This window comes from Megalobrama amblycephala, linkage group LG17 (assembly GCF_018812025.1).
Source record: "Megalobrama amblycephala isolate DHTTF-2021 linkage group LG17, ASM1881202v1, whole genome shotgun sequence".
Lineage (NCBI taxonomy): Eukaryota > Metazoa > Chordata > Actinopteri > Cypriniformes > Xenocyprididae > Megalobrama > Megalobrama amblycephala.
This window is the reverse complement of record NC_063060.1, coordinates 2,141,860-2,165,563: the sequence shown is the minus strand read 5'-3', so window position 1 is coordinate 2,165,563 and position 23,704 is coordinate 2,141,860. Positions and strand designations below refer to the sequence as shown.

Here is a 23,704-nt window from a genome sequence, read left to right as displayed (position 1 = left end):
AATGTACTAAAAACATATTTAAATCAGTTCATGTGAGTACAGTGGTTCAATATTAATATTATAAAGCCACGAGAATATTTTTGGTGCGCCAAAAAAACAAAATAACGACTTATATAGTGTTGGCCTATTTTAAAAACACTGCTTCAGGAAGCTTCGGAGCGTTATGAATCAGCGTATTGAATCAGCGGTTTGGAGCGCCAAAGTCACGTGATTTCAGCAGTTTGGCGGTTTGACACACAATCTGAATCATGATTCAACACAAAAGATTCATAAAACTCTGAAGCTTCCTGTTTAATAACATCCAGCTTAAAGGTTTTTGGTACATATCGTAATGACAATGATGAATTATTAATATTGAAAAGAGGATCTATGGAAGCATCTCTTTCAGTAGCAGTCAGTACAAGGTTTAATATACAATGTTGTTGATTTTGATGATTTAACAAGTTTAGACAATTCTTCCTTTCCTATTGCAAAGAATGAATGGAATTGTTCCTCAGAGGGTCTATATCACGACATCTCATGCGATACTGTAGCAGACGGTTGCATGGTCATAATGCTTGCAAGTCATTACTGCTGTGCTGTTTGGAAATGTCTGAAATCGAAGCCTTATTTAAGCTTAATTTAGCCACTGTATCAAGTAAATATCTTGTGTTTGTTCTCTTCTAAGAGTTGAAAGGTAAGCACATCTAGCCGTTTTTAAGACCTTTCTGTATGCAGTAACACTATCTTTCCACAAAATGTGAAATACCTCTAGTTTTGTTTTCTTCGAGCTGCACTCCATTTTTCAGGCTGCTCTCTATGCTCGTTATACCACGCCGTCTGACTATTTTCCTTAATCTTCTTTAAGTGCAAAAGTGTATGTATTAGCAAATATATAAAAAGACAAAGCAAGATATTTCACAATATATTTTTTTTATATTCTACCAGAATACATGTAAACATATTCCACAGTGATATTTAAAATGAAACCTACAGCTCTATTTACACAAAAAAAAAATCATTCATGATTCATATAGACCTTCATATAGAGTATTTTCATCATACAAGTGAACAATAAATACAGTGTATTTTCAGTTAAAAAGTCATTTGTAGGCTATTTATCAGAGATTGATACGAGTTTGCACTGCTGATCTGTTGTGAACTAAGTGCATATATCAGCAAGTATTTTAATTCTCTTTTAGTAGCAATATGAGGTGTAAGTTACACTTAAAAACATGAATACATTCAGTAATCTACCCCTCCCACATAAATACTTCATCCTTGACTTGGTTATTTGTGTAAATGAGATACTTTGTGCATTCGAGTGATTTGTGTTCTTTTGTGTCTTAGAAGCACAGTGAATTTCTTCTGCAGTGATGCTCTAATAAACCAAACAAGTAACTCATCTCTGACTGTTGAAACAAACATGTCATTGTTGCTATCTGGCTTTAGGCAGTCTTCTGTTGGCGTCTGCTTTCTGATTCGTCAGGTTATTTAGGACGCAGCTGGAGCTGAGCATGGCCAGCCTGGAGTCCAGCACCACTTTCCTCTTCCTCCAGGAACACTGATCTTCCTCCTGCTCTTCCTCTTCTTCATACTCTTCCTCCTCTGGTTCACTTTCAACATCACTGCGTTCGTCCTTGTCCAGCTGTTGAAGAGGTCAAAGTGAGATTGTGGGTAAAAAACCTTTGATTTCTTCTCTGATGTTTGTTTTTTGATGTCGTTTGAATTCACCGATATATTGACAATATATATGACAGTTTATCACAACGTACAATGTTTTTGAAATCCGTTAATAAAATTATGAAGAAAATTGAAGTTAGTTATGAGGAAAATTACTGCAGCATTTGAGCACAAATCACATATTTTGTTCCATATGTTCTGTTATTGTTAACTAAAATTACTAAAATCCTTTTTGGTCATTGAAATACAGCTGTAATAAAATTAAATATAAATATGAAAAATGATAACTAAAAAAACTAGTGCAGTCAAATCGATAAATGGATCTAACATAAAAGTTTGTAAATATATGTGTGTGTGTGTATATATATTTTATATGTAAATATATTATATTTTATACAGTATATTAATTAATTTGACAGCACTAAAAAAAATGTAATTAATATTTAGAAATTTTGGCAACCTTGAAAAAAGTAAGGTGAAGTATTACAAATTAAATAGAAATGTACAAAAAATAATTAAAATGACAAAAGCACAAAATAAAATGACTAAAACTTAAACTAAAGAGAGTTAAATATATATTTTGTTACCTATGTTTTATAAACTAAAACATTTTATTAAGTGAAAAACATCTGAAATAAAATTAAATATTAATATGATAAATTAAAAAAAAAAGAAAAAAAAGTAAAAAAAAAAACTGAAATAAAAATAAATTGAGGCTAAACAAAAATAAATTACAAAATCACAAAAAATTAATAAAACAAACTAAAAAATATATATAAAAAAAAATTATTCATGATATTAATAAATACTGGTAACATTTAAAATAAGGTTCCATTAGTTAACTACATAGTTAACAATGAAAAATATTCCTGACGCGTTTCTTAATCATAGTTAATGATAATTTCAACATTTACTATTACTGAAATCAAATGTTGTATCTGTTAATATTATTTAATGGACCTGAAATAACAATGAACAGTATTTTTATTAAGTAATGTTAAAAAATAAATAATAAATACTGTAACAAATATATTGTTCATTGTTAAATAATGTTAACTAACAGGACCTTATTGTAAAGTTGGTGCTACCTAAATACTACAATAGTTTATAAATAATACAAAAATAACACTGCTATGCAATTCAATTCAGATATTTTTAAGTGTGACTAAATATTTTAGGGGGATGTAGATATGATGGATGGACAGACGGATGGATTGACTTACTTTCCCTAAGAAGAGAAACTTGTATATCATTCTCAGGATGAGATACGCCCAGTAAATGTGCAGCGCCTGCAGCACCAGCAGCAGTGCATTGAAGAAATAATATCCCATAAAGGGCTCAAACATCTCCATAGACAAAACAAGAGTGGTGTAGATGATCCTATAGGAGAGAAACACACACACACACACACACACACACACACACTGCTTAAATGCTGACAAAAACAAAGTGCAGTCAGGAACATAAAACCTCACAGTCAACACATGCAACTTCTGTAGAAATTGAGGAAATGATCTAAGCGGAGTAGGTTATTTCTTTTACAGCTACTGAATAAACAACAAGATAATGTGACATTAATAGTGAAGTGTTTAAAACGGTAACTTAAGAAGATGTAATCTGATTCTCCGTGTTTTAAAGAGCAGTAGCCAAAGTTCTTACTTGCTCGGAAACACGACCAGGCGTGTAACCAGGAATACAGCGGCAAAAATCACAAACAATGAATCGCAAGTTTTCTTCCAACCGGCGTAGTTGAACATCTTGGCAGACTGTGGAAAAAGGAGATTTACAATAAATTACTCCAATTTTTTGTATCATACAGTTTATGTTTATTCATACAGATGTTCTTTATGAGATAATATTACAAAAATAAACAGTTGACAATTTCAAACTTGTGTTAATCCATCTAACAGGGAATGTTCTCGGAACTTTGGCTAATGTTCTGGCAACGTTCTATGAACAAACGTTCTTCCAGTAACATCAATGGAGCGTTTGTTCAAAGTTCTCTTAAAGCAATTTCGGTCCAAATGCAATGATTAGATGAAAATTTTTTGGTCCTGAGACTTCCACACAAGATATATGCACATTTTGTAATATTTAGACCACATCTATTATTGATTTGAAGAGAGTTTCAACCAGTGTAACAAAAAGTGTTTATGAAAAACATTGCCAACCCTAGCTTTAAATAATGTTCTCAAATCATTATCACAAAAATGTTATTTATGCATCGTTCATGAAATGTTTTTTCTGAAACATTTTAGTTGGACATTTTTTTAAATGTTACTACTTGTTACTTCTGAACATTCCGATAATGTTTAAAGAATGTTCCTTTCATGTTCGTAAAACCAAAGTTAGAAAACTGATTCAGTCAAGATCAGTGAGAGATTTTCTCTCTTTTTTTGTTTGAATAACATTAATGACACAGACGGCAGCAGGTATATTATGCTGCTGTCACTTTAAGACCAATATACTGATTCATATGCATTTTCTTTCTCAACTGTTTATGTTCACTTAAGACTTTAATGACCGTGTTTACGAGGATACTTGGGCATTTTGATACCTAAGTGTGTGTATTTGAATGTTCAAGCCCAATGGACTATATGCACAGTTACTTCCTGGTTGTGGTTAAGCCAGCTCGGGCATTTCCGGTGAACTGTTAGCTGTTCATTCTGTAGTCGCTATACATCGACACAAAACCATCAGTGGTTGACTTTTTAATGTTGTATTCATATTTTAATGCAGTTATCACATTTACCTAATTTGCCAATAAACCAGTTTTATTGATTGCAATAAAGATGAAGCTATTGGGATCGTTTAAAAACGCCGTGACTGTAACGCATTTTTCTCCAGCACTTCAAATGTTATTTTTAATGTGATGACCACAAATATTATTTGTTCATTCTTCTGAGATTGTCCCCATTGTAAAACCGAGCGTTTAAAAATGTAGGAAATCCAACATTTGATAGAAAACACTTATTTAAAAATAAAAAAGACAATAATTACCACTATAACCAGCAGGTGGCGGCAGAGTAGCATTTATTTGCGCATATATCAGCCATTTCCTCTAATAGTTCAGAGTTTCACTTTTGAATAAATAATAAACATTATAAAATAACTGTTTAAAAATAGATTTTGTCAATGTGAAGTATGAAGTACTTACAAATTCTCATGAAAAACAATACATTTTAATGTGAATGAACTGCACAGAAAGCGAGCACCACACTTTCCCTTTATAATCACTGAAGCTGTCTGTCAATGCAGCGCAAGACCAATGATTTCAGCACACTTTTATTCAATGAATCTAACTAAAGTGCACAATAAATATTTCATTTTTGACACTTTTTTCACACAAAAGTGTGAAAACTGATGGTCGAATTGAATTTAGCCGAGGTACGTCTTTATTTATTTACTTTTTATAACATCTTACGTTTGAATAACTAAATTAATGCTATGTATTAATTACACTAAGTATTACACTACTGATGCTCAACACACCAGCAAATGACATCTCACCGGAAGATTTCGAGCTGGCTTACATTATTGCAGAAGTTCATGTAGTCATTTAGGCGGCAAAAAGAACTTAATTTGGTAAAAACACTAAAAAACATATGCAAATAATACATTTTCATGAACACGCACCACAGCAAAGTCATGTGAGCGTAACCCCGATAGAGGCGATCGCATACAGTAAGTGAGAGATGCAATAATGGCTCAAAATGAGTGTTTGTTTTTGCTTTTTAAGGTTATTTGCCTTTTTTTTTCAAAACTGGACATTTTGCACGTTCAGAAACAATATTTTCATAACTTTCATAACTTTATAAAGTTCTTAGAACATATTTTCGTTACCTGACATACTAGTTAAACTTCTGAAAACACTGTGGAAAATGATTTCACATAGTTTTCGAAGTCTCTATAGCTCACAATGGAAGATTAAACCCATGTTAATAATAGAATTTAGGATGTTTGTAGAACAAAATATAACACTTAGTTAAATAGAATTCATAACATATTCATCTTAATAACATTAGTAAACATTCAGTATATTAACTAGATTTGACATTTGATATTTCTTACTTAATTTACTCACTTTCTTTACTTTAAGTTTGCTTTGCAAAAATAATGCAATCCATTTCCAAACTTTTTTAAAGTAAACTGAACTTGTGTGCTGAAACCACATAAACTCCAAATTACACCAAATACTAAAACATTTCAATGCATTTCACAAAATCAAAACAAAGCATAAAGGTCACTGCAAACCGTGTGACTCCAACAGGAAATAAAAGTGAAATCATTAGACAGTAATGTGTTTGGGGATTTTCTGGAAGTGTTAGACTCATTGTTTTTGACCATGAACGCGTGACTCGCGGTTGAGCTCGTACCTCGAGGAGGAAATCCGAGGAGTCGTGGACGAGCATCACCAGGGTGCCGACCCGAATGTAGTTGGAGCAATACGAGAAACCCAGCAAGAAAATAGTGGCAAAGTGGTGGATGATCTGTTCTTTGAAATCCTAAAACAGAACATGATCCAGATTAACATAAAAAGACAAAAGAATAATTGATATCACGCTGGGAGGTACTGAAAGAAATGTAACCCGAAACACCCAAAACGACAAATCCGTCTAGACAATAGATCCCGTGTTGATAATCTGCATTTACTGTGGGCGTGTAAAGTATACCTGACACACTCAAGAAAAGCTCTTTCATTTCTCCAGCCTTTAGATCAGAAGTGTCCAAACTTTTGACTGCTATTGTAAATGTGTGGGCAAACCCAGCATCCAAATAGAAAGGCTGTCATTTTCCTTGAATATTACAGCTAGATTGACTAAGATATGACTCATACGGGCTCAAATTTATCACTGTCATACTGTGAAACCTACAGTATGAGTCCAGAAATCCCCTTAATTTCACCACACAGCAATGAGATCAAATCTAAAAAACCCCAGAACAATGAAGAGATTTCACAATAGTCCGAGTTTCAGAAGATATTTTATCTTAACCTTATTCTGATAACTGTTGTGTGAGATCTTACTTTTCTTTTGACGTCCACAGACACACAGAGCAGCAGAGACCAGTAGAAGCCCAGCTCAAGCATGTAGTACCAGTAGTGAACGTCCTGCACCGGCTAGAGGAACACAAACACAGGACCTTAATGAAGACAGTGCTGCTCACAGAATAAAGAATATTGTGAAGTAATTGTGACTTTTTATCTCAGAATAGCAATTCTGTAGGGCTGTCAAACGATTAATCGCGATTAATCGCATACAAAATTAAAGTTTGAGTTTGCATAATATATGTGTGATTAATATGCATATATAAATACACACAAATTAATGCATATATTTAAGAGAAAAATGTTATTTATGTACAAAATATTTGTATTTATATATAATATTAATTATATAAAAATATAAATAAATACATATACTTGTAAATATTTCTCAAATATATACATGAATGTGTTTGTATTTATATATACATAATAATTACACACAGTACACCCACATATATAGGCAAACTCAAACTTTTAGTTTGTATGCGATTAATCGTTTGACAGCCCTACAATTCTGAGAGATAAAGTTAGAATTGCAGGATATAAAAAGTCATTTGTGTGTTTATCTCGCAATTCTGACTTTTTTTCTCAGAATTGGGAGATATAATCTCGAAATTGCAAGTTATAAAGTCCAATTTGCGAGATTTAAACATGCAATTTTGAGAATTTTTTATTCCCTAGCAGAAATGAGCTTATAAAGAAATAAAATAGAGTTAGTATTCTAAAATCATTAAAAAAAATAAAGTAAATAAAATAAAGGTCAACTGAAATAAAATAAAATTTAAAAAAATAAAAATAAAAAAAAATCTCAATTTAATTTCATTTAATTTGGTACTAAAATGACAAAAGCTAAAACTAAAAAATGTAGAAATATTTGAAAAATACACTACCGCTCAAAGGTTTGGGATCGGTAAGATTTTTTATGTTTTTAAAAGAAGTTTTGTCTGCTCACCAAGGCTTAATTTATTTAATTAAAAATACAGTAAAAACAGTAATATTGTGAAATATTATTACAATTTAAAATAACTGTTTTCTATTTAAATATATTTGACAAAGTAATTTATTCCTGTGATCAAAGCTGAATTTTCAGCATCATTACTCCAGTCTTCAGTGTCACATGATCCTTCAGAAATCATTCTAATATGCTGATTTGCTGCTCAATAAACATTTATGATTATTTTCAATGTTGAAAACAGTTGTGTACTTTTTTTTTTTTCAGGATTCCTTGATGAATAGAAAGTTCAAAAGAACAGCATTTATCTGAAACACAAAGCTTCTGTAGAATTATACACTACCGTTCAAAAGTTTGGGGTCAGTAAGAATTTTTATTTTTATTTTTTTGAAAAGAAATTAAAGAAATGAATACTTTTATTCAGCAAGGATGCATTAAATCAATCAAAAGTGGCAGTAAAGACATTTATAATGTTACAAAAGATTAGATTTCAGATAAACACTGTTCTTTTGAACTTTCTATTCATCAAATAATCCTGAAAAAAAATATTGTACACAAATATTTTGTACAATTGTAAACAATAAATGTTTCTTGAGCAGCAGATCAGCATATTAGAATGATTTCTGAAGGATCATGTGACACTGAAGACTGGAGTAATGATGCTGAAAATTCAGCTTTGATCACAGAAATAAATTACTTTGTCAAATATATTCAAATAGAAAACAGTTATTTTAAATTGTAATAATATTTCACAATATTACTATTTTTAATTAAGTAAATGCACCCTTGGTGAGCAGACGAAACTTCTTTTAAAAACATTAAAAATGTTACCGATCCCAAACTTTTGAGCAGTAGTGTACATATACTAAAAATGACAAAAAATAAAACTTTATTTAAACTTCAAATGAAAATGAAAAATATAAAAATAGAAACTAGTTTTTAATTAAAAAAAAATTATAAAAACTATAATGATATCTCAATGTAAAGGATTGCATGTTCAGACTAGAATAAAACTAAACAAATAGCCACTTTACCAGTAAATCTTATTAAATATGGATAATCACTACTCTTTTCCCAAATACTCCTCACTAGAAACGCACACAACACCTTCCAAAGTGCATTCTCTTAAAGAGACAGTTCACGCCTAAAGTCAAACTTCATCATCATTTCAATCATTGATTTAATCCACAATAACGTCAAGCATTAAAGTAAGCCTTTATTTCAGATTCTGAATTATTGAAGGTTTTTTAAATCAGTGTCCTTTGGCCTGCTATTGTAAAGGTGTGGTTAAAACCAGCACCCAAATAGAAAGGCTGAAATTTTCCTTGATTTTACAGGTAGATTGTTCTGAGATAGTAAGATATGATTCATACAGCCTCATATTTATCACTGCCATAGCATGAAACCTACAGCATGAGTCAGAAACGTTTCTGTTCAGAAGTTTGGGGTTGGTGAGATTTCGTAATCTTTTTGAAAGAAGCCTCTTCTGCTTGCCAAGGCTGAAAAAGTATACATGCTGTAGTATACTAAAAAATATAGTATGAATGTAATCTAGACGTACTACATTCATCATGTTGTCATTACCATGTGACCTACAGAAGCCATTCACAAATACTCTCCCGTGGGCTCATGGGATAGTAAAGTGTCCATCATATGCACGCTTCAGAATTTCACCGGGAGTATTAGGCACATATTGTTTTTCACCTACTATATAGTAGGGAAGCATGTGATTTCGGATGCAGCCATTGTCTATATACATCTTGTATGCTTTACTATCACATATAGGCAAAGCTGCATGTGTGTCCAATGGCGTGTTTGTTTTGACACGTGTAATTCAGACGGGTGAGCTCACCTGTTGAGGATATCCTCTCCAACACTCCCTCTGCTCCCAGAACCAGGGCGTCTATGAGGAAGAGGAACACTGCGGTCACTTTCAGACAACCACCGTTAAAATGAAACATCAACAGCAAACCTACTTCCTTTAACCGCTTGACAACAAAAGAGGCAGTCATACAGTGAAAATCACTGAGGGCCAGTGTTGTGTTCCAGAAAAACATTAGAACCGCGTGCGTTCGAAACAACAAAGCTGAAGTTAATGCCGGTCATTCTGAAGAAGCGTTAAAGGCTAAACCATCTCGTTGTTAGGACTTTAACCAGGGGACCGTAATTAGGCAATGACTTAAAAGACACCAACCCCAAGACGCACTTGGGTTCACGTGGGAATAAAGCAACTCACGTTAATTAAAGATGCAAATCCCGCGGTGAAAGCAACCAGGTAGAACACAAATCTCCAACTGGGGAAACAAAAGATATGAAGTTACTAAAACAGATTCATTATCATGCATTCTTCTTGATAATTAGTGCTTACTGACACTGTAGTTCTTTTTCATTTTAGAATCTTCAAGATACTAAAGTCTGCAATCAAAAGATCTCAGTATATTCTCAGTTCATTTATCACTCTATGCTGTATGACAACTATTGACTATCGCTTGACATTTAAATGAAACGCAACCAGGTAGGGTTGCACCTTCTTGCACATAAATTGCAACATAAAGTCCTCACTAATTTCCTCACCCCCATGTCATCCAAGATGTTCATGTCTTTCTTTCTTCAGTCGAAAAGGAATGAAGGTTTTTGAGAAAAACATTCCAGGATTTTTCTCCATATAGTGGACTTCACTGGGGTTCAACGGGTTGAAGGTCCAAATGTCAGTTTCAATCAAGTTTAAAGAGCTCTACATGATCCCAAACAAAGAATAATAGTCTTTTCTAGAGAAACCATTGGTTATTTTCTAAAAAAAAAAAATATATATATATACTTTTTAACCACAAATGCTCGTCTTCCACTGCTCTGAGATGAGCCACGCATTACGTAATCACGTTGGAAAGGTCATGCGTACAAAAAAAAGTAAAACAATGATGTTGGACGATTTTGAAGTTGGAGGAGAAAATGAGATGGAGTTTTTCGCCCTACCGCGGTACTTCCACCTACGTCACGCATGGCCTTTCCAACGTTATTACGTAATGCGTGGAGCATCATAGAGCAGTGCAAGACAAGCATTTGTGGTTAAAAAGTATATAATTTTTTATTTTTTTTTTAAACTGACCAATGGTTTCTCTAGATAAGACTCTTATTCCTCGTCTGGGATCATGTAGAGCTCTTTGAAGCTGCACTGAAACTGACATTTGGACCTTCAACCCGTTGAACCCCAGTGAAGTCCACTATATGGAGAAAAATCCTGGAATGTTTTCCTCAAAAACCTTCATTTCTTTTCGACTGAAGAAAGAAAGACATGAACATCTTGGATGACATGGGGGTGAGGAAATGATCAGGACATTTGAATTCTAAAGTGAACTAATCCTTTAAGACAGAATGCAGCTAATAGGTTGTAAACTCTCTGTAAAGTAATGCATAGTTGCATAATTTGACGTTTACCCTCAATAATCCAATAGCAATATGTGAGCAAACATTGTTTAAATGCCGTGAATTTCATTTTATGTTGATTCTAAATTCTTTTGCCTCACATAATTCCAATCAGAATGTGTACTTCTTAATCATAGGTATTTTTATATGTAAATAACTTTCAGAAGCTGTATTTGAAAATAATAAGGATTGTTGTGTTTGTGTTTAAAGGTGCCCTAGATTGTTTTTTTACAAGATGTAATATAAGTCCTAGGTGTCCCCTGAATGTGTCTGTGAAGTTTCAGCTCAAAATACCCCATAGATTTTTTTTAATTAATTTTTTTAACTGCCTATTTTGGGGCATCATTAACTATGCACTGATTTTAAGAGACGCCGCCCCTTTAAGAGATGCGCTCCCTCTGCCCCACGAGCTCTCGACTATATATACATCGCATAAACAAAGTTCACACAGCTAATATAACCCTCAAATGGATCTTTACAAGATGTTCATCATGCATGCTTCGAATTATGTGAGTAAAGTATTTATTTAGATGGTTACGTTTGATTCTGAATGAGTTTGATAGTGCTCCGTGGCTAAAGCTAACATTACACACTGTTGGAGAGATTTATAAAGAATGAAGTTGTGTTTATGAATTATACAGACTGCAAGTGTTTAATAATGAAAATAGCGGCGGCTCTTGTCTCTGTGAATACAGTAATAAACGATGGTAACTTTAACCACATTTAACAGTACATTAGCAACAAGCTAACAAAACATTTAGAAAGACATTTTACAAATATCACTAAAAATATCATGTAATCATGGATCATGTCAGTTATTATTGCTCCATCTGCCATTTTTCGCTGTTGTTCTTGCTTGCTTACCTAGTCTGTGCACAGATCCAGACGTTAATACTGCCTTTCCTTGTCTAATGCCTTGAACATGAGCTGGCATTATGCAAATATTGGGGTCATGCATATTAATGATCCCGACTGTTACGTAACAGTCGGTGTTATGTTGAGATCCGAGTGTTTTCCGGAAGTCTTTTAAACAAATGAGATTTACATAAGAAGGAGGAAACAATGGAGTTTGAAACTCAATGTATGTCTTTTCCATGTACTGAACTCTTGTTATTTAACTATGCCGAGGTAAATTCAAATTCTGAATCTAGGGCACCTTTAACAAAGTAATTCATTCACATGATGTTCTCTCTCTTAAAATGTAAGCGAGTGTAAATATCAGCATTATCACATATATCTAAAGGATTGAAGTCTGACGGGTAAAACGAGCTCATTGATGCAGTTCAGTCAGTCGGCTATTTTATTCAGCTAAGTTCAACTAAGTTTAATGGTGCAACGCAAAAACATTTAGTAGTGCGTAAGTTGTAACTCAGAGCCCATTTACGTCAGAACTAAGCTATGATGTAACCTGCACACAGCCTAAAAACTCAATTAAGTATCTTTTCAGCATGTTATTATTGCACAAAAACACTTATTTCTACTCTGCATATCTCTATCTTTCTATAGTTACACCTGCCATAGTATATTAGACTGAGATTGTTATTATTTAGAACATTCTATAGTTCTTATGAGTTTAAAAAGTTCTGGATGTTACATTTTGGAATCCTCAGATCAGTGTTTTGGTTGATGAGTTCTTTAAAGTTCCACTATGAAAGAACTAGAAAATAAGAAGTGTAACTATGATTGTGATATTATCAAAAGCACATACCTGAAGAGAACTTACCTGGCCTCACAAAACTTCTTACTGTTGCTGGGTCTGTCCTGGTTCCTGCGGTTCCGGAACCACGTCTCTACTTGTCTCTGAGTCAGGTTGCACTGGTTAACCAGACTGGTGATCTCATTCTAGGAGGATTAATGAAGAATTATTTGGCAATGAACCAAAATATTCACTCTCTGCAGTATATGTTACATACATTACAGTACAGAATTATTCCTAAGTTTCTCCTTTTGTATAGATAGTAATGAAACTGAATTACTAACACCTGTGTTTATCTAATTTTTATCTTATCTAATTGTTTTGATAATATTTCAGTTTCTAGATTCAGAATATATTACAATAAGGTACTACTGTAGAAATGTAGCAAATTGCTGTCTTATTCAACTTTGTATTATGTTGGGTTTTGAACTTTTGAAAGGAATATGTACAGTACAGTCCAAAAGTTTGGAACCACTAAGATTTTTAATGTTTTTAAAAGAAGTTTCGTCTGCTCACCAAGGCTACATTTATTTAATTAAAAATACAGTAAAAAACAGTAATATTGTGAAATATTATTACAATTTAAAATAACTGTTTTCTATTTGAATATATTTCACAAAGTAATTTATTCCTGTGATGCAAAGCTGAATTTTCAGCATCATTACTCCAGTCTTCAGTGTCACATGATCCTTCAGAAATCATTCTAATATGCTGATCTGCTGCTCAAGAAACATTTAATGTGTACAATTGTACGAAATATTTGTGTACAATATTTTTTTTCAGGATTATTTGATGAATAGAAAGTTCAAAAGAACAGTGTTTATCTGAAATCTAATCTTTTGTAACATTATAAATGTCTTTACTGCCACTTTTGATTGATTTAATGCATCCTTGCTGAATAAAAGTATTAATTTCTTTAATTTCTTTTCAAAAAAATAAAAATAAAAATTCTTACTGACCCCAAACTTTTGAACGGTAGTGTATAATGCTACAGAAGCTTTGTATTTCAGATAAATGCTGTTCTTTTGAACTTTCTATTCATCAAGGAATCCTGAAAAAAAAAAGTACACAACTGTTTTCAACATTGAAAATAATCATAAATGTTTCTTGAGCAGCAAATCAGCATATTAGAATGATTTCTGAAGGATCATGTGACACTGAAGACTGGAGTAATGATGCTGAAAATTCAGCTTTGATCACAGGAATAAATTACTTTGTCAAATATATTTAAATAGTACACAGTTATTTTAAATTGTAATAATATTTCACAATATTACTGTTTTTTACTGTATTTTTAATTAAATAAATGTAGCCTTGGTGAGCAGACGAAACTTCTTTTAAAAACATTAAAAATCTTAGTGGTTCCAAACTTTTGGACTGTACTGTATGTGCAAATTGTTCTGTAGGTGCATAAAGTTTTGGTGATGTTTGTGTCTGAATGAGAAAAGAATTCATGTAATTCGAAAGATGTTGTTTTTGAATGCATTTTGTGCCAAAGCAATGTTAAATGATCCACAGTTTAGCTCACACAGACTGCTGTTGTGATCAAGAATTGAAAAATGTATCATAGCAATTGTAAAAAAATGTAAAGGACCAAAAACCTGACAAATCCATAAAGCATGTTTACATGGAGCAAACTCACACATGTAAAATATATCCAGAAATTCATCCGCCCAGAAAAGTAGTTCTACCTCAACTAGATCTGAAAATATGGAAATGAACTCCAGAGAGACCCACAGTCCCTTTGTAGGGAGCACAATAAGTCCACGTACAAAATAAATGTCAACAATATCAGGTTCCTTACAACACGCTGTTTGGGCGGCTTCCTCTTACAGTATGAAATATACATGAATATTTCCTTTCCTTGAATTGGATGAAATGGTAACCTGTACCATTATTACAGTATCATAATTTGAATTGTGTTTCATAAATCAGGGAATAATAAAGATGAGCTGCAGTCTGGTTCTGGGTTATTTGTATGTCTGTTAAACCCCTTTCCTCTCTTTCTGTATGTGGTTACACATCTACACACTCATTTGCAAAGTATGGACGTTTTCCAGGAAAGTAAGATGCAAAACAACAACTGTTGGAGAATGATCTCTCAGACGTGTTTGTAGGTTAATTTGTGTGTTTGTAAGGGTGCTGCAGGTGTGCATGTGTTTGTTTACTCAGATATACTTCAGGACAAATCTGTATATTTGTGTATGAAAAATGAGTAATATGTCAAAATAATGTTTCTTAAATAGTAACCAGTGAAATCTGTCAATCAGCCAAGTGCAGATGTTTATAGACTAATGCTGATAATGTCAAAATGGCCAAATATCAGCCAATTATCCAAAGTACAATTAGCTTCATAATAATAAAACATTTTATTTACAATGCACTTTGTATGTGTGTGTGTGTACTCACCTGCGTAGGCTGTCTGCTGTTTTTAGTGTAAAATGCTTCCAAATGTGGGGCGGGAGTGACTTTTAAACGAACTTGATCTTTCACTCCTAGAACTCTGCTGAGAGGAAACGCCACACGTCTGCGAGGAGAGACAGGAAATAAAGGATTAAGGACACAGAACACGTTTCATCAATGTTGTTTTGTTACCAAAAGAGGCCTTTATTTGAACTGTGCGAAACCCTCGCTGAACATAAGAATATTTATTGCTCACAGGTTGCTCTTTCATTGTCCAGGAGCTCAGGAGGAGCTTGTTATGATTGTTGTTTTATGTGTAATATTACCTATACAAATACTCTTTGAATATATGCATATGTTTGCATTGGCTGGACTTTAATTAGATGGTGGAAAGATGATCCAAGATCAAACATGGGTCAGAGGGGTCACAGCATCAGCTGACTCTATAGCAAAACGCCGCTGCAGCAACTGAGACTCCTCACACACACACACACACACACACACACACATGCATGCTCTGCGTCTGCCTGCTGCTGTTTGTTGACACAGCGTCCCCCTCCCCTCCTACAGCACACTACCTGTCATCTGCTCCCTCGGGCACAGACACAATCCACAGACACACACCTGTTCAGAGCGCGAGTCTCTGTTAGCCGGGCCGTCACACACGAAGACAGAGCGCAACGTTACGCCACAGCAGACGCCAAATGCGCAAAACTAAACAAAAAGACTGATTGCATGCGGAGATACAGCAGGAGAACAGATTCGAGCATGCATACTAAATATTCAGGCACTAGAGGCTGGTGGAATTAGTTAAACTAACAAACTATTTCATTATTCTCCACTATTTCAAAATTCTCCATAGGTGGTTGCTAGGGTGTTGCTATGTGGTTGCTGAGGCTTTCTGACTACACAATAATAATAATAATAATAATGTTTTCATTGTCCAAAATATTTATAATATATTTTATTATTATTTAAATGACGAAAATCAAATCAATAAAGAAATATATTACTATTGCAAAAGTAATATTGTACTGTAAAATATAAAACAAGTATTTCATAATAATAATAAGCAGAATAATAGCACTTATTCAAAATAATATTTTTATTTTATTATTATTTAAATTATAAAAATCAAACAAATCAATAAATACATTAAAGAAAGTAAAATATAAAATTAGTATTTAATAATTATAATAATATTAATTTTATTATTATTCAAAATAATATTTTATTATTACTTAATTTAAAAAACAAACAAACAAATCAATACAAGTATATTAGTATTGCAATAACAATATTGTACAATAAAAGAAAAAATGAGTATTTAATAATGGTAATTTTATTATTATTATTATTATTATTATTATTTAAAATAATATTTTATTTTATCTTTATTTAAAATATAAAAATCAAACAAATCAATAAATAAATTAAAAAAGTAAAATATAAAATTAGTATTTAATAATTATAATAATATTAATTTTATTATTATTCAAAATAATATTTGTATTTTATTGTTACTTAATTTAAAAAAACAAACAAACAAATCAATACAAATATATTAGTATTGCAATAGCAATATTGTACTATAAAATAAAAAATGAGTATTTAATAATGGTTATTTTATTATTATAATTATAATATTTTATTTTATCTTTATTTAAAATATAAAAATCAAATAAATCAATAAAGAAATGAAAGAAAGTAATATTGTATTGTAAAATGTATAATTATTGTTATTATTATTATATAATTATAGTACTTTTATTATTATTATTATTTAAAACATAATATAATATTTTATTATTACTTAATGAAAAAATCAATAAAAATTATATTATTGTTGTAACATACTATTATAGTAATATCGTACTATAAAATTAAAAAAAATAGTATTTCAGAATGATAATAATAGTAATAATAATGGGTCATACTTCAGGTCGGAAAATAAGGAAATGAATAAAAATGCAGAAAAATCACATCCCTGCTCTAAGAACGTCCAAAAAACACGTTGATACCAAGGTAATTTTCGTATTCTAAATAACATTCTGAAATGAATTCGGGTCAAACCCTGATAAATTGACAATAAAAAACCCTTCAGGACTTGATCAAGTCATCAGTCACCTCTCAAAAGCGTAACGAAGCATGATAAATCCCAGAGCGAGAGGCAGAGCCAGGAGCAGATCCCGGGGGAGAGGACGCCGAGAGCCCTCCATCTTCTCCATATCCTCCCAGCTGATTCCCGGAGGAAGCCAGTATTCCTGCTTCCAGAGCCACTGACTGATCTGCTCCATCCTTCAGGAGAGAAGAAAAAACTGATATGATTGATTGGTGGCTGGGAAAGTTGAGTATAACTTGAAAAGCTTGAGCATATATCCAATACAGAAAGTGCTGTGCTGATTCCATGGAACTGTGAAGCATTCCGATGATTATACTGAACGATTACCATATTCAAGTTCCAACACTTCAGTTCTGACCAATGAATTTCCATGACCTTTGCAATCATGGATAAGAATCGATTTTTTTTAGAAATCATTTCACAGAGATTGGGGCAGATTACCAGGCTCCAATCTTTTGAAATATTATGTTTAAATGACTATGCTTATTAGTGTATAAATGTTTACAATAAGTATGCAAAGGATAATGCTTCAAGCTGCATTTTTGTCTGCAATATTTTAAACTCAGATTTTTGCATATGTCAAATAGTTATTAGACCAAGGGTTTTCAGACTTTTTAATGCTAAGGACTCCCAATATATATATATATATATATATATATTATTTGGGATAATTCTGACCACAACTGTATGTGTATGTATATATATATATATATATATATATATATATATACACATACAGTTGTGGTCAGAATTATTGGCACCCTTGGTAAATATGATCAAAGATGACTGTAAAATAAATGTGCATTGTTTATCCTTTTGATCTTTAATTCATAAAATTAGCAAAAATCTAACCTTTCATTGAAGGAAAAGAAATGAAAGTGGGGGGAAATCACATTATGAAATAAATGTTTTTCTCTAAAACACGTTGGACACAATTATTGACACCCTTTTATTCAAAACTTTTTGCAACCTCCTTTTGCCAAGATAACAGCTCTGAGTCTTCTTCTATAATGCCTGATGAGTTTGGAGAACACCTGACCAGAGATCAGAGATCATTCCTTCATGCAGAATCTCTCCAGCTCCTGTTGGTGCTTCTTCTCTTCAGTTCACTCCACTCATTCTCTTTAGGGTTCAGGTCAGGGGACTGGGACGGTCATGGCAGAAGCTTCATTTTGTGCTCAGAGACACATTTTTGTGTTGGATTTGATGGTTGTTTTGGATCATTATCCTGATGGAAGATCCAATCACGACTCATTATTGGATTTCTAGCAGAAGCTAGAAGCTTTTTATCTGTTGGTATTTGATAGAATCCATGATACCATGAATCTGAACAAGATGTCCAGGACCTCTAGCAGAAAAATAGGCCCACAGCATTAAAGATCCAGCAGTATATTTAACCGTGGGCATGGGGTACTTTTTATCCATGTGTGCACCAAACCCATCTGGTGGGTTGGCTCCCAAAAAGCTCTTTTTTTGGGTCTTCCTGAATATGCTGGAGATTGTTTCTGGATGAGAGCAGAGGATTTTTCTTGAAACCCTCCTGAACATCTTGTGGGGATGTAGGTGTTGTTTGATCATTTCTTAGGCTTTCTGAGACTCAAGACTCAACTAATCTCTGCAATTCTCCAGCTGTGATCCTTGGAGAGTTTTGTCCACTCAAACTTTCCTCCTCACCGTGCATTAGGACGATTTAGACACACATCCTCTTCCAGGCAGATTTGTAACATCTTTAGTTGATTGGAACTTCTTAATTATTGCCCTGATAGTGGAAATGGGGGATTTTCAATGCTTTAGCTATTTTCTTACAGCCACTTTCTATTTTGTGAAGCTCAACAATCTTTTGCTGCACATCAGAATTATATTCTTGAATGATTAAGGGAATTTGGCCTTTGTGTTTCCTCATGTTTATACTCCTGTGGAACAGGAAGTCATGGCTGGACAATTTCATGTTCATGATCACCCTGGTGTGCTAAAAAATGTAAATATGAATGGGAATATACTTCAGAGATATTTTACTCATAAAAAATTCTAGGGGTGCCAATAATTGTGGCCAACGTGTATTAGAGAAAAACCTTTATTTCATAATGTGATTTTCCCCCCACTTTCAATTCTTTTCCTTCCATGAAAGGTTAGATTTTTGCTAATTTTATGAATTAAACATCAATAGGATAATGCAGATTTATTTTTACAGTCATCTTTGATCATATTTACCAAGGGTGCCAATAATTCTGACCACCACTGTATATATTAGAGATGCACGGATATGAATTTTTTTTTTAACCGATATATTGGCCGATAAATCTAAATCCAAATTTTTGTATAATTTTTGAAAGCCTGATTTCAAAAACAAAAGTCTCACCATTAAAAGCCATGCCCAAACACACAATTATAATGTTCTCATAATATAATTTTACGTAGTCTATATGACAGACTTGCACTGAACGTTGCATTTAACTGTATTTTCCTTTTTGAAGTGATTTTCAATCATATTTCAAGCAATTCAAAACCATCATGGTGAAGTGTCTCAGCTGAAGGAAATAATCAATTATTTATCAGCTTTAATATATCAGCCAAATGTTCTTATCAGGTCGATAACCATAACATTAAAAATGAACATATATCGGCCAATACCGATATTGTGGCCGATATATCATGCATCCCTTATATATATATATATATATTTGAAAAGCACTGATTCTAAATTTCTCCACCGATACCGATAGCCGATAATTCAGAGTGACATCTGCTGATACCGATAACAATACCAATAGTTTGGGGGTTCTGCCTTTTATACCTTCTTTTAAATTAATGATAATTTCATTATAATTAATAATTAATCATTATATTTTTAATTATTATATTATAAAGCACAAATTGGCCATTAGCCGATAGTCTGAAAATTCGCTTCTGTAATAATTGGTATTGTGCATCTCTAATACGTATATATATATATATATATACAGTATATATTATATATCTTAAGTGCACACATTAAAAGTAAGTAAGTGACAGCCTTAAAAGTACATTTTGTAAACAAAAAAGTTTGAAAACCTGCATTAGACAATTATGGTATGTTGGACACAAACACATATATCTGATGTACCATAAGAAAAATCTCAGATAAAGATTCGCACACGCATGTCAGTTATCTTTCTCCCATGTAGTAAATGTTTTTCATTTCACACCTGCCTGAAACATCACCTGACCCAGACAGCTGATATCTGTTTAAACAAGGAGACATTCTTGTTTTACGAGAAATTAAAAGTCCACAGCACGCATTGTGGCACAACACACCTTCACAACACCAAGCATTAAAAAAAGCAACCAATCCTAAAGGAAAATGTTCAATACCTGCTAATGTCCTCTAGGTCTCTGGCGGGGTTCCTGCTGGATGATGGCTGTGATGGTGTATTATTAGGGTGTGTGATGATGTGCGCACTTCTGATCAGCGGATTTTACGCAAATTAATTCCCATAGAGATTTGCATGCATAATATAGCTCATAAAACAATCGTCGTCCATTCGCAAGGCACAAAAAATACGAAACTAAAAAATATCAAAGCACATTCTCTTGAACCTGCCCTTGGTGGCGTTGCGCTAAATTATTTAAAAACAAATATCCAATAAAAATGAACCGGAAGAGCCGAGTCCTTTTTTATATCTTCGGATAAATGTGCAGAATAAACGCTGAGGTTCGTGATGTCTGTCTGATAACAGTAAGACCGACCGTCTCCTCTTTACGAGAGACTGGTGTCTGTCTGTGGGTGTGTCGAGACGCCTATTGGTCCAGCGGATCACGCTCGGTACCTGACTCGTTTAGACAATTCGGTTCTTTTGAACTGCTCGCTTGACTGCTGATTCAGTTCTTCGTTTTTCTCATATGCAGTGGAGTAAGAATATATTTAGTGTTGTTTAGCGCTTATAATTTTGTCCTTATGTCATAAAAACATTGTTTCTGTTTCATTGTGGTTGATAAAATACGATTATGACCGTATGTTTGTTTCGGGCATCCCCCATGTTATCCACAGATTTCAGTTTCGTACAAAAGAGGACATGTGCGTTTTACAGCAACCACAAATATCATGCCATTGTCCATATTTTTACTCTCTAGCAATAATTAAGCTCATTACAAGTAAATTCACTGTTATAACTCACGAGTTCGGCTCTAACAGATGCGGGCTTATTTGTGATTCACTTCAACCGATTCATTGAACAGAACCGATCCGTTTGGAAATCGGACATCAACTGTATCAAATACAGTAAAAATAGACAGAATTCTTATATTTTTGTATTATAAAAGAAGCAGTCTTACGTGTTAATGTTCTATTTTCATCCTTACAAACTCATAAAATTATCATGATTTTTGGACATGATATACCATAGTACCTTGGAGCAGTTTGTAAATACCATAATATGAATATGGTAATCACAGTACCTGAGTAGGCCTAAACGTAAGCAATAAGGCTGTGCTGTATTGTGAATAAGTCACAGTGAAAAAAATATGTATCAATGCAACTTTCATGAAGTAAACTTTCACTAAAAGCCTTCCTTCCGCCGGAAAAAAATAGTCCCTGACTGTGAACAGCAAAAGAACTTGTTAAGCCATTAGATGGCTGCAAAGACTGTCTTTATGAGTGTGTCAATCAAGACTTTTAAATCAAAAAGACTGAATTGTTGTGAACACGGAACAAGACACAACTGATAAATGTGTTGACTATAGCTCTGTCAGTCACGGGAAAACCCCTTAACTGATAAAAGGACAAGATAATACATCAGATTTAAACAGATTTTGGTAACACTTTATTTTACAGTGTCATTGTTACATATGTTACATGCAGTTACTATAGTAATAACTATAAATTATACATAATTACATGCAACTAACCCAAAACCAAGCCAAACTCTAATCCAAACCCTAAGTAGGCTACATATAGTTACTTAATATTACTCAGTACTTAAATATATAATTACAGTGTAACAAAGACATCTTAAAATAAAGTGTAACCCAGATTTTTTATTATGAACATAGGACTGACCTGAAGGAAAATGCTAAATCTGAATGCAGGTAATAAAGTTGCTCAATCAATCTCTTTCTCACAACACTCCTCTAGTTCTACATAATAATGTAAGCTTCAATGAACAATATCAACTGAGAACAAACAGTCTTCGTTGCTAAGAGTGGTTGCTAAGGGTGTTGTGTAGTGATACACAGAACCTTTGTGTGAAGCGGTCATAACCATGTTTTATCGTGAATAAAGCACAGCCATTGACCAATCAGAATGAAGGACAGGAACTAACTGTTTTAAAAAATTCTCAGAACTTCAGCTAATGTTCTGGCAATGTTCTCTCAAAGTTATGAACACAAATTCTAACAGTAATGTTAATAGAATGTTAGTTAATAATGTTCTTAAAATGTTAGCACAAAAACATTACTACTTATATAAATCGTTAATGGAACTTTTTTAAATGTTTTAGTTGGACGTTCATCTAACAAATTTTAAATGTTACTTATTGTTTCAGAACATTCAAAAGTGACATTCTCTGTTTGAAGAATGATGAGATGGAATGTTCCTTAAACCTTGCATAACCACAACCAACATTCCCAGCAAGCAATAGCTGTCATTTCACCGTCTCAGTTAACTATAGACCTGATATATGAGTAGCCTAATCCACTTCTAGCCAAAATAACCTTGAATTTGGTTACATGTCATTTTTTGCCAGATGTATGATTCCATCATTTAAGCAAAGTCAGCAGTGATTACAAGGTGTTTGGTTTCATTTCATTGACATTCTATGTTCTTTTAAATTTTCACTGACAGCCCAAATTTGAGCCAGGGCTGTGTTTGGATGGCTACTAGACGTCTTTTAAATGCAAAATTGCTTGCTGGTCCAGAGAACATTCAGAAAATATAGCTGCAAGCAGCATTAGGGGGTCAAGCACCACAGAGGCAGAGCGAGCATCAGACCAACTGCAAAAAAGAGTAAAGACATTTGGAGACGGTTTTAAGCAAAATGGTTTAAAGCCCATAAATACAATCACTTGTAATGTGACATAATTACCAATAGGTGGCACTGACACCAAATTGATCTGGTGTTGGGTGAAGATTTTTTTGGTCAAACTGTTCAGAAGTTTAAGCAAAACAAATTTCATATCTTGTGACCACTAGGTGGTGCTGTGCCGAAACTGTGCATGTACCCTCAGGTCATGGTTGTCATAACACACACCAAATTTAGTCAGAATATGCTAAAGCGTTGCGGAGATATAGCCTCACGTCCATTTTGGCGTGTTCTTCATCAAATTTGTTTGTGCTTTATTCAAGAACAGTTTGATGAATCAACTGGATTTCCTTGTTTTTTCTGAAGATGATCCAAATTTCACCAATTTTGGTGAAAATCGGAC

The 23,704-nt window shown here is 33.2% G+C and overlaps 1 protein-coding gene across 3 annotated transcripts; it reads right to left on the bottom strand.

Annotated features, from left to right (window-relative positions):
• Positions 1–895: 895 nt before the first annotated feature.
• On the bottom strand, positions 896–22,472 carry cers4b (ceramide synthase 4b). 3 transcript variants are annotated; one of them, XM_048164251.1, is made up of 11 exons: positions 22,341–22,472; positions 17,311–17,481; positions 15,190–15,307; positions 12,808–12,926; positions 9,898–9,955; positions 9,514–9,564; positions 6,689–6,781; positions 6,039–6,167; positions 3,322–3,428; positions 2,886–3,042; positions 896–1,627 (listed from the first exon to the last, which is right to left on the bottom strand). In XM_048164251.1, the coding sequence occupies exons 2-11, from the start codon at positions 17,478–17,480 to the stop codon at positions 1,418–1,420; spliced, it is 1,212 nt and encodes a 403-aa protein (XP_048020208.1). In that variant the 5' UTR covers position 17,481; positions 22,341–22,472; the 3' UTR covers positions 896–1,417. The 3 variants fall into 3 exon arrangements, with proteins under 3 accessions (XP_048020208.1, XP_048020205.1, XP_048020204.1); XM_048164248.1 differs by lacking the exon at positions 22,341–22,472 and adding an exon at positions 20,657–21,074 and having other exon boundaries at positions 17,311–17,501; XM_048164247.1 differs by lacking the exon at positions 22,341–22,472 and adding an exon at positions 20,657–21,074.
• Between the last annotated feature and the right edge of the window lie 1,232 nt (positions 22,473–23,704).